Below are 12,500 nucleotides of genomic sequence, written 5' to 3' on the forward strand. Positions count from 1 at the left end.
TGGTTAGGATCCGGCCCTCTCACCGCGGTAGCCCCGGTTCGAATCCCGGTGTGGGAAAGACGGATGGTCGTCTGACGTTTAGTGAATAATTTGACGGGTTCCAAAGGACACCAAGACAATGGGTGACGTCGCGAGAAACAACGCTATATGTAAGTAAAGACCGTGAGTTGTTTTCGCAGTGTGCTTTTTTATCCTTTCTCCATTTCTGGTGTGCAGTGTGTGTTCTCTACAAACCCATTAACCGAGTTTAAGGGAAGAAACTAGTTCGCTGTTGACATAGTGTGATGGGGGATGAATTCAAAAGAACCTCCTGGAGGAGCGGCGGATGTAGCACAGGCCCAAAGATAAATAAACAAAACCAAAAGTGTCTCTTTGCCCTAATCACTCTACAAACGTGTTGTTTCAGGTCTATGGGAAACGTTTGGCTTAATTGTTCTCCTGACCCGTGGAATGTGACCTGTGTTTTAAACCCACCCACATAAGTTAATCAGAATGCAAATAAGCACCCTGTCCACTTGGTCAATGACGTAACGTTCATAGGTTTTGGGTTTTTTTCATCTTTTCTCTCACAGCCGTCATTAGTTTGAATACATCTGAGCATTTTCAAATCAGGATCATTCCTGTAGTGTCGCTTACTCTTTGATAATCGAACTGTTTCAAGAAAGAGAAGCGACCCTGGCTTGCTCTTTCAAAAAATATTAGAATGCAATAGATTTCGCAAATTTTTCTGCGATTCAAAAAGGTTTTTACTTCTTTTAAATATATCAAAAGATGTTTTTGAATTTAAATACCGTAGAACAATCGGTATTGCGTTGGTATTCAGCCTTTTACAAAACTATACCCTACCCCCTTTTAAATTATTCTTTTGTCAATGTGCAAATTACAATACATACAATACATACTTAATTGACCGCTCCCCATAGGGGCTTTTCAGGGCCAATGAAACAATCAACGAAACAACAAAACACAACAACAACAACTGTTAAGAATCCCAACTGGCCGGAGGCAAACCAGTTGGCTATTTACAAGTGCAGCTGGGAAGTTGAACCAGGGACTACCAGGATCAAATTCGACGAGTGGTCAGAGCGGGTCTTGAACTGGGGATCTCCGGATCTCAAGGCAAGCGCCCTAACCACTGGGCCACACTGCCTCCTATTAGCCTACCAAGCCTTATTTTAGAGCAAGTATTCTTTTCAATTTACTGTATGGTATCAAGACTTAGTAGGCAAATTTGCACTTGGAAAAAAGAATTATAAATTGACCGCCATTGATGAAAAAGGTCTATGTTATTTGGGATAAACAAAATGCCCATTCCATCGGACACCTTGAAAGTTTCTACCTTCAGTAAGCAAAGATGAATTCCCCTTCTCTCTCTTGAAGTAATTGCCACACAATTAATTATAACCAGTAGCCTTTGTCGCATTTAATGATTTGAAAATGGTCGCTAATAACGAAACTACATGATGAAAACGACTTTCATTCTGATACGACTTTCTATTTCCGTTGGCCTGTGACGTAGCAAGTCACAAATCCTCTTTTGACAGAGGAATCTGATAAGTCGGATGATCATAATGAGGTGAGAGACCCTTGCTTGAGACTCTTGTGTCTCTTCTGACACTGACGGAAATTGAAATTTATGATAAGCAGAAATAGCCACAAATTTTCAATTAATTATCTGAAATAGGATTCCGCAAATTTCTTATCACGTAGAGCCTAGAGACGACATTTAATAATGAATTTCAATAAACCTTACTTAGCAAGGTGTATCAAAGCCGTGCGTCCGTTACAGCGGAAACGAGTTAAAAATAGGACTACCCAATTAACAAACTTGTTAAGAGTTTTATCACTGCAGGGGTTCCTGAAAAGAAATGCAAATATTAGCGATAAGGAAATAAAGCTAGTTTGATTATTCTTGCATTCGTAAGCTACCTCTTACTCCCCTTAGGATGGAGCCGACCTCTCATCTTTTGTCTTTTTGTCATATTCAGATTCGGGGAGCCTGGGGGTTTCCAAGAATATGAATTTTTCCTCAAAGATATTGATAGTTAAAGGTACTCTAGTATTGTCGTTAAACGAAACATGTCATCGTAGGAATTTGTGACGAGTGTTTATAATAGGGTTTAAATGGACCAGACCGGAATCATGAAGGCATAATGCAACGTTTAAAGAACTAAACATGGCTTATGTGGGTAGTTAATCAGCATTCGATGCATCTGGCAAGTTGTGCACCAAAACTAGAACCTTGCTGAATAAAATAGCTATATATAAAATAAGCAATAACATTCGTGACTTTAAGTAAACCCATTAGAACCCCAATTAAATTCGATTGGCAGATTTAGGGCATTAAACAATCGGAGCTTGTCGTTATTGGAGAAAGCAATTGATCTGTGAAGGTGCATTCCAAGCATAGTGATAATGTAAAGTATGTGTCTCTTATTGTTCTTTCGCTGAACCCGAGCGTCTTGCTAGCGGTCAAGCATGGTGTCGTTGTGTGGGTCCACTAGGTTGCTGCTCTTTTCATACAAAGGAACATTTCTATTTATCACGGTATCATTAATTTTGTTTCTCCAGTCATCAGGTAATTTGCTCAGTATTTTGCACCTTTTTATTTCCTTTAAAGAAGGGAATTGGAAAATCAAACGTACCAAGCAGAGGCAACAAAATGGACGGTGCTCAAATCTTATCTCGCGAAAAAAGTACTGAGTTTTGTAGTTTCTGCCCTGTTCCAATTGGTAAAAATGCTTTCCTGCTTTGCTTTTGTCAAGGTTTCAAAGAAATAACTTTATCTTCGCCATCTTGGTGTAGTTTCCGGCCTTCGTGTGATAGTACAATGCAATCATATGTTAACCATAGATTGCAAAAGTCAGTTGTAGAAAGGTAATCAATCTGGATCTTTTCTTCTTTGCAGCTATTACGTGGACGAAAACACCTGCGAACCCTGTGTCCGGGACTCTTGGTAAAAACGTTACCCTAGAATGGAATTACACACTTACTTCCACAAATGTACTGGACTATTTCGTCTTACTTAAATTCAAGGGTAGACGTTCGACAAAAATTATGAAATATTATAAAAGCGGGATAGTGTTTTATGATTCCTTTAGCGAGAAAGTTGTGTTGCTGCAGAGAGGAACACCATCATTTATGCTTTTGAACTTGAAAATGGATGACAAAGCTGAGTACTGCTGTGAAGTGAACAAGAGGCCTTCTGCCAATGCAACGGAAGGACACAGCGAAGTAAATTGCACTCAACTGATAATACTAGGTAGGTCTATTCTGAATCAAGGCGTCCTTCTAGAGTCTTTCTTGAGCCAAAATGACCTACTGTATCAAATGGCGTCTACTCCACCAGATTTTTTTATTTTTAGATGGAATTCGGCGTATTGATGGCATAAATTTAGAACAGTTTACGAACACGACTATTGATTGTTAAGTGCAAATAAGGAAAGTATCAAAAAGTGTTCTCTTTCCATTGTTATTTGTGTTTAAAGTCCCAATAGAAATAATGGCGGCTCCGGGATTTCGTTAATTGACTAATTTCCATCCTTCGTGTTCCCAAGGAATTTCCAGCTAATCCGCTTGAGCTTTATATATCAAGCGTTTTTTAATACACTTTCAAATTACCCGTTTCCATGCTTATCATGCCAGATTTTTCTAATTAAAAGCCAGTAGAATTTCTGTCTTTTGATCTTTTATTGCCGGGGCTTTTAAGTTTATTCCAGTTGCAAAAGCAGTATCATAGTATACAGTTAAATGTTGATCCACTTAGTGAAGGACTGATGACAGGGAAAACACATTTCATTAATTCTTTAAGTTTATTACAGGGTTATGTCACGTTATTTTAGGGTGTTCAGTGAACATTTTTAGTTAATCACGTGTTGAAAACTCGAGAATGGTAATGTGGAATTCCTTTACTGATAAAATTATTTGTTACATCACAAACAAGATGATTCTAAGCAACTTAGAAAACAAAAACGTCGGACTGACTTTTTTCAAGATTACCAAAATGCAATCCGTTTCAGTCTTGCCCATTTGTGTCCATCCATACTTTCCTTTCTTTCCTTTTGCTGTATTTCTTTTATGTTGCTCAACAGTTTAAAGTGGATGTTGCAATGTTTCAATTTACTTTTTGGGCGTTTTGGGTGTCATTTAATGACGTCATTTTGCGCGACATAGCCCCTCTAAGAGCTGTCGAAGCACTTATTTTCCTCACATCTTGCATCTTTTAATGCTGATCGCTTGAAACGAATCGTTAGAAGGGAACCAGATAAAAGGATGACAGTTTCGGTAGTTCATTTATTAATTTATTACTATTTTATATTTATTTGTTTATTTATTTACTCAACTTCACTTCACAATAGACACTTCTACGAAAACTCCTGACAATACTTACGTAACCTACAGTGTTTATACATACGCTATATAATTCACAATACAACGACATTAGGTTTGGTATTTTATCCGAATCTAAAACCTTAAACTTCACTCGTTTCCTTTGTAAAGCAACAGTTAATTTCCAGTCATCTTCGCGGCGAAAAGGCTGAATAATAAAGGTCGAATTGGTCGCTCTAAAGAGAGATTAATGTTAATCAAATTTATAGATTAGGCATAAAGCCAGACGTACTCAGAGGAGGGACACGAAAGATGAAACATCTGTTTTTTTTTCGTTTTCGTGGATCAAAACATGTTGTTTGTCACCGGCACGGCTCGCTTGACTAGAATATAACGCGATCAACGTAAATCAGGGGCACCCAACGAGAATATTGTTCAAAACCACTTAGACATAGCATCGTTAACCGTGTTTTAGTATTTAAACGGTAGATATATGCATATTTGTGTCCCCAAAAAATTTTTCAGCTGTTCGGATTTCCTAGCTGAAAGTCTAGTGATCCGAAAACTATAGGGATCAAAACTTACCGTTTCGAAAATTTCAGCCAGAAAAAAGGCTCCCGAAAATTCTAGGTGACCTTTTTAGGGTAAAAATCCGTAAAAAATGGGCAATTATACCATTTTTCAGATGTTGGAAAAATCCTAGGAGAGGCAGGTAAGCAAGAAATTCTACAACAAATGTTCCGGAAATTCTAAATCTCAAATCGTCTTCCGAACAGATATTGAAGTTCCGAAAATTGACGTTGGGTGCCCCTGGTAAATGGTAAAGAGTCACAATTCCAGGAGAGAAATTCCGACATGACGGACGTCGATATGAAAGCACAAATTGGTTGAAATGAGAAGGCCATGAAGCTTTGGAGTTGTGGTTTATTATGCATGCCAGTAACAGTGCAGTAATTGGCAGAAGCTGTTGTGATAATCCTGCCTACGAACAAATCACTAATGCTGAAAGTGCACAACTTGCAGAAAAAGCTATCCATTGAAAATTTGAGCCAAACCCCGAATCAACATTTGTTTTCACAAATCAATCGGTGCCAAATAAGATGACCTCTATGAGTAATTCTTTCTTTGTTTATAGAGCCTCCTACGATTACTGTGATTTCGCCCAACCAAACAGTCAACGAAAGTAATGACGTGAGGCTCTCTTGTCACGCAAGTGGCACTCCTCCACCCTCAATAACGTGGTCAAAAGCTAGTAACGAGGAGAAGACCCTTAACTCGAGCACGGTCCTTTCATTGAAAAATATAAACAGGAACCAGGATGGTTTGTATCTGTGCACTGCAATTAACGGGCCCGGCAAAGCAATTGCCTCAGTCAGAGTCACAGTTCATTGTAAGTATCGCCTGTCTGTTTCGAGAAAATGTTGAAGATTTTGTTTGCAGATGCATAACACTGAGGAAAGAGGAGAAAAAACAAACAAACAAAAAAAAGAACACGATACTTTCTTTTTTGATCACTTTCGGATGTACTGTAATACAGTCTTTGTCAAGTTCCACTGACTTGCGATCGCTTGCGATTTTATACATAATCATTAAAAAATTCTCCGCGCTGATTGGTTGCACTTGAGGTGATAATTACGCGATAATCACCCAAGCGTATTTTTTCAAAATGGCCGCAAGCGGTTTTGTCGAGGCGGAAGGACGAGGAAATTAATTGTTTTAAAGAAAATGCCCATTTTCCAAATAATCACCTAGATGTAATTATACTAAAACAATTACCCACCTCAGGCTCGATGAATATCGGTGAATAATTGTTAAATATTTGAAGTTTACGAAGACCGAAATTTATTCAATGGATATAGATTTAGACCACTAAAGGAAGATAAAAATAAGTACGAAGAGACTTTCGTTTCTGGGCGTAACTGCAGAATACCCCGCCACTATGATTTGTACTTGTACATTTGTAGTGGCATTCTTCGGAGAACGACCGGGTTTTTCATTTAATACTGTCTGATTGGAATTTGCAGATTCACCCTCGATTACTCAATCGACAAAGAGATACAATGTAACTGAAAGACATGATGTGTGTCTCGAATGCATTAGTGACGGAAAACCTCCTCCAGTAGTCACATGGACAAAGATTGGAGGGCTGATTGGCAGTGTACCATATCCGGTTCATCAGCGGCTTCCCATCATGAATGCTAACAGAACTGCGGCTGGTACCTATATGTGCACGGCTGTAAATGGCATTGGAAAAGCAGCAAGGGCCACAAGGGACCTCGATGTATTTTGTAAGATGTTTGTTCTTCTACAACCTGATTGCATGATAATATATACATTAACCGAAAAAGGACACGCCTTGTTAGGATTTACGACGAGACACTGAAGCGTAACACAACTTTAATCCACTGGACTCGGCTACACATCGATTTACAAAGGGGATGTATACGAGCGAAATGCTAGACGTTCAAAAACCTTCGATAACAAGAGCGGGAACAACAACGAAAGTCACATGACACTCTAAGTCCTACACACTAGGGTGGGGTTAGTATAACTATTCACAGATCCAGTCTCTTAGGCTTCTTTGTAACTCTTCCAGAACGAGTACGGGCTGTAACATTCTCCCCACCTTGTCCTCCTTCGGGGAGGACAACGCTCAAATTAGGCTTGGAAACAGGTATACTTGCAGCATGAACAGTGTTCGTTTGTGGCTTCTCCCCACCATGGACTGGATCCTCTGCTTCCGGGCTTACTTGTGAAGCTGCTGACTCAATCTCTAACTTGTGTAAACGTTGAACGGGTCTGTTGTAGAAACTGTTATGCGCTCTAACTGTAGCGGTCCGTACAAGCCCGTCGTTACCTGGATAAACCCTTTCAACTTTAGCCAACGGCCATTTGGTGCGCGGCACATTGTCGTCAGAAATAAGTACAATGTCGCCTACTCGAATATAAGGGATCTCTTTACGCCACTTGTTTCTTACCGATAGGAGATGTAGGTACTCTTGTTTCCAACGCTTCCAGTAGTGATTGAGTAGTCTCTGCAGGTAGAGATACCTTTCGACAGTCCTCTTACTGGTCTCCTCTAAGCTACTTTCTTTCCTTTCCGGTAACTGGTTAATTGGCCTACCAATTGCAAGATGAGCAGGTGTAATAGGTAACGGGTCTCTGCAATCATCACTTACTGCGGTCAACGGCCGCGAGTTAATGATACCTTCGATTCTGACCAGCAACGTGTTTAGCTCAGAAAAGGTGAGAAGTGCCCTTCCAAGGACCTTGCGCAGTGGTTCTTTTATCATTCTGCAAAATCGTTCCCACCATCCACCTCTCCATGGGGAACGCTCTGTGATGAATTTCCACTTGATCCCTCGTGATGAGAACTCTGACTTGATTTGATCTTGATCCAGCGTACTCCACATTCTTTGACTTTCAGTTGTGGGTTCATCGTATAATTTCTGAATTTCCCTGCTTGCTGCCTTGAAGGTTTGTGCATTGTCTGACCACACTGTATGGCAAAGACCTCTGCGACTCGTCATGCGACTAAAAGCTTGAAGGAACTCATCAGTTGTCAAACTATGTGTAAGTTCCAGGTGAACCATACGAGATGATGCGCATGTGAAAATACACACATATGCTTTCTTAATGTTTAAGCCCTCTTTCACATACAGTGGTCCCGTAAAATCAGTCCCAACATGCGCGAAAGCTCGTGAACAGGAAATTCTCTCCTCTGGCAGCTGACCCATTTTCTGGGCACAAGGTCCAACCCGTTGTCTTTGGCAAGCTACACATCTTCTGATAACACGTTTAACCTCACGTCTTCCTTGAGTTAGCCAAACTTTCTGCCTTAAAGTTGATAATACCGTTTCTGGACCAGCATGCAACATGTTCTTATGTACATCTTGCACCATCTTGGCAACTTCAGGATGTCCGTGAGGCAAGATTATTTGATGCTTGCTCTGTTCGGGAAGATCAGCAAACTGTAGTCTCCCACCAACTCTTAATACCTGATCATCTCTGTCATAATAAGGGTCCAGTTTCAGGAGGCGGCTGTTACTGGGAAGTACCTCTCCAGCTTTCAGTTTCTCGAATTCTTCTTTGTAGACCACTTCCTGCACCCACATACAACATTTAATCTCGGCTTGCCTCACCTCGTCCGCCGACAGTTCCCTTTCACAAGACCTAGACTTAGTCTTAAACAACTTGACCGCTCTCAATACATAAGCAGTTACTCGAATCAACTTTAACCATGTCCCGTAGCGTGACATATCAATCAGTGGTTCTGCAACGACTGCTGTACACACATGGGTAGTTCTTTTTTCCTCGCAAGCTTCGGCGGGAGCAGCTTCGTTTTCGGGTTGAGCGGGTAGTGGTTCACAAGGCGAAGACATCCATTGGGGTCCATTCCACCACAAAGTGCTTGAAATCATATCACTACAGCTTAACCCACGCGTCAACAAGTCTGCAGGATTCTCCTTACTTCCACAATACCTCCAACACTCAGGATCCCACGTTGACTGTACCTCAGCTACACGATTGGCAACAAATGGCTTCCAGGAAGAACTCTGCCCTTTTATCCAATGCAGTGCCACCATACTATCTGACCAACACACAACCCTAGCCACCTTCATTGGCAAAGCCCCTACAACAAATTTTAGCAACCTGGCATTTACAACTGCTGCTAAAAGTTCCAGCCTTGGAAGTGACACCTTCTTAATGGGCGCGACTCTGGACTTCGATATTACCAGCTGTGAGGATACATTGTCTTGCTTGTCTCTTATTCGAATGTACACTGCTGCTCCATACGCCTTGGGGGAAGCATCTCCAAAACCATGCACCTCTACCACAGAGTCTTGCGTAATACCATTTCCGAAGCATCGAGGGATAGTCACATCTTTTAGCTGCAACGACTCAGACTTCCAACTTAACCACTTTGCTTTAGTGTCGCTATCTAGCGGGTCATCCCACTGTAATCCTTTCAACCACAACTCTTGGAAAAGGATTTTGGCTCTAACAGTGAAGGGTGATATCAGTCCCAGTGGGTCAAACATTTTCGATGCCAGACTAAGTAGACTTCTCTTTGACATTGGATCATGGGATGAGATGATTCCACTCGGTGCGAGGAATCTAAAGTGGTCAGAGTTCAAGTCCCATGACACGCCAAGTGCTTTTAGGGGGTCGCTCGAATTGAACTCCACGAATGGCGATGAGGCTCTTTTAGCTGGGTCAATAGCATCCATTACTGGCTCTGAGTTACTTGCCCACTTGGTCAAATTGAATGCTGCTGTCATCATAATTTCTGACATTTCTTGTTGAAGCTTCAAAGTTGAATCTACTGTATCGGCTCCTGTCAGGCAGTCATCGACATACATATTTTGTAAAATTTCTTCTACTGCATACGGGGACATTTCTTTGTATTTGTTTACATGAGCATGGACTGTAGCAATTGCAAGGAAAGGACTTGCGTTCACACCGAAAGTCAATCTCTGCATTCTGTACACCTTTGGTGTTTCGTGAGGCTGTAAATCTCTCCACAGGTAGCGGTGAACATCTCTGTCCTTTGGTGCTAGTTTGACTTGCAGAAACATCTTTTCAATGTCTGCTATGAGACCAATTTTGTGTGTTCTAAATCGAATCAGTACAGATGCAAGGTTCGGCTGTAAAGGAGGACCAGGAAGAATACAATCGTTAAGGGAAGCATCACATCCTTCTCGTGCGGAAGCATCAAATACGATTCTGCATTTTGTCGTTCTTTTGTCATCACGAAATACAGCATGATGCGGTAAGTACCGCACAGTTCCATTGTCATCACTCTGATCAGGTACTTCCTCTGCAAAACCTTTCTCTACATATTCGTTGATCGCTGTTTTGTAAGCCTTAGCTTTCACAGGGTCTTGCCTTAACTTTCTTTCAACACTTTCCAGGCGTCTCAAAGCTTGTGCATAATTACTTTCTAGCTTTGGAGGATTTCGTTTCCATGGTAGTCGCACCTCATAGTTATGTCCATCAAAGTTCAATCCTCTATTGAAGTCAGCAACAGCACATTCTTCCTCTTGTGACATAACAGGGTCCTCGTTCTCTGCAATACCAATTGATTCCAGTTCCCAGAATCTTTTCAATGTTTCGTTAACTCCACCGTTTTCTACAACTGTCAGCATGGATGAAGTTTGCCTTGATTGGCGGTTTACTTGTCCCGTGACAATCCAGCCGAGGCAAGATTCAACAGCAACAAGTGACTCACTGGAACTACCTCTCTTACAGACCCCAGTCACAAATGAGTAGTAGTGGTCTGCACCAATAAGAACATCTACTTGAACTGAACCACGAGGATAACTATCTGCAAGAGTTAAGCCTTGAAGATGAGAGTTCTTATGGAAGTCCATCTGTACTGGCCCGAGAGGATTACAAATTTTGGAAATAGAAAGGGCCTCCATCTCCACCTTTGAATCTCCCTTAATTGGTGAAAGGGTAAATTTCACTCTTTGGAATCTTTTCGTTTCGCTGGTTTCCCCACCTAGCGTTGTGACACTTAATAGCTCTGAGGGACCTTGCAGGTCAAGGGCCTCTGCAATGTTCTTTCGTATATAAGAACGTTGACTCCCTGAATCTAGTAAAACACGGACTGTCATTTCTTGACCCTTAACAATTAACCTGGCCAATGCTGTCTGTAGGAGTGTTTCTCTCATAGGTAATGCAGGCTTGGTTGAAGCCAATCCACTTAAACTAGTGTTGCTTAGGTGGCGAGGTGTAACAACTGACTGCTGCCCATGCAATAACCAGTGATGTCGGTGACCACAATTCGCTACAGAACACTTAGGATGGCGACAAATTCTGGAGAAGTGCTTGTGGTTGCCAGGTTTTAAACAATTGAAACACAGTTTGTTCTCTTGCACTAGTTTCCATCTACCATCAAGTGATTTTTCATTAAACATTGGGCAATTTTGTGAGTCATGATCTGCCTTGCAGAAATTACAATTTGGCTGTGTTGGAGGGCGTGTTTCACCAAGTAGTGCAGAAGCAGTATACATCTCATTCTCACCACCCATTTTGGGAGATGAAGACTTTCTTCGGTTTTCTTTACTTTTATCAGAACTGTGATTGCCTGGGGTGATGTTCCCATTTGAACTTCTTTCTCCTGCTTCTTTGGACACAACTTGTCGATTAAGAAATTTAAAGAACAATTCAAGGCCTATGTCATCTTCTTGAGTGTCTGCAAGTGTCAACTCCCATTTTTCCAATAACTGTGGTGGTAACTTGGTCTCAAAAAGGGGTAACAAAATACATCCATGGCTCATTGGATCTTCTCCAAGAGCCTCTAAAGCTCTAGTTCTGTTCATAAAGGTATCATAGAGATATCTGAGGGAGGATGCATTAACAACTGACTTAGCATCCATCTTGATGACAGATTTCACTAGAAATGAGATGATCATACGTTTTCTTCCATACCTGTGTTTAAGGCATTCAACAGCTGCTTCATAATTTGCTCCGGTTACTTCATATCCGTCTATTGCTTTCAAGGCATTTCCAGTTAGCACCGAGCGTAGATAAGTAAACTTCTGAACATTTGGTAAATCAACATTGTTATGCACTGCAGCTTCAAACTGATCCCAGAAGTTTTGAAATTTCAACACATCGCCATTAAACTTTGGCAACTCAATTCTCGGTAATTTCAGATTTGAGGATACACGACTGTCACTGTATGCAATATCCTTCGAGGAGTGATCTCCCACGTCGCAATCTTTATTTAGGAATTCATGAGCAGCATCCACAGCTTTATCTACTTCACTCAGAATTTTTCCCCATCTTCGGAGTTCCTCCTCTATCATATCCTCTGCAACAAGCGCGATTAATTCATTTCTCAGTTGAAGATAATTCTCACGGTACACAGTTAGCCTTTCAATTCTCAATTGTACTTTGATTTTGTTGCTTGCATTTTGACTTAGATACAAAATATCCTGAATCAACGCATCCACATCCATTTGCAAGACTCTGGCTTTACGTCTAATCGAACTAACCTCCTGAATTTCAACTTCGCTTTTCACTTGAAGAGGTTCCTTCGAAGCCTCGGCGAAATTCGAACCTTCCTTTAATTCTGGTGCAATAACATTTGACTTCGAATCACGCTGAGCGTTCGCTAACCTTTCCAGTAAGACTTTTCTCTTTCCAGTAGTCGGCAATCC

At 41.1% G+C, this 12,500-nt stretch overlaps 1 protein-coding gene across 6 annotated transcripts in view; it reads left to right on the plus strand.

Moving 5' to 3' along the window:
* The window catches only part of LOC137982336 (hemicentin-1-like), a 34,915-nt gene that overhangs the window by 66 nt on the left and 22,349 nt on the right, over window positions 1-12,500 (plus strand). For 4 of the 6 annotated variants that reach the window (XM_068829421.1, XM_068829420.1, XM_068829422.1 and 1 more), the window contains exons 1-4: window positions 2,443-2,578; window positions 2,909-3,262; window positions 5,465-5,719; window positions 6,354-6,617. In XM_068829421.1, the coding sequence (XP_068685522.1) occupies window positions 2,479-2,578; window positions 2,909-3,262; window positions 5,465-5,719; window positions 6,354-6,617 (973 nt within the window). In that variant the 5' untranslated portion in view covers window positions 2,443-2,478. Of the gene's footprint in view, window positions 150-2,442; window positions 2,579-2,908; window positions 3,263-5,464; window positions 5,720-6,353; window positions 6,618-12,500 lie in introns of those variants that run through there. The other 2 variants (XM_068829423.1, XM_068829424.1) reach the window with 2 other exon arrangements.

Source organism: Montipora foliosa, chromosome 13 (assembly GCF_036669935.1).
Source record: "Montipora foliosa isolate CH-2021 chromosome 13, ASM3666993v2, whole genome shotgun sequence".
Taxonomy (NCBI): Eukaryota; Metazoa; Cnidaria; class Anthozoa; order Scleractinia; family Acroporidae; genus Montipora; species Montipora foliosa.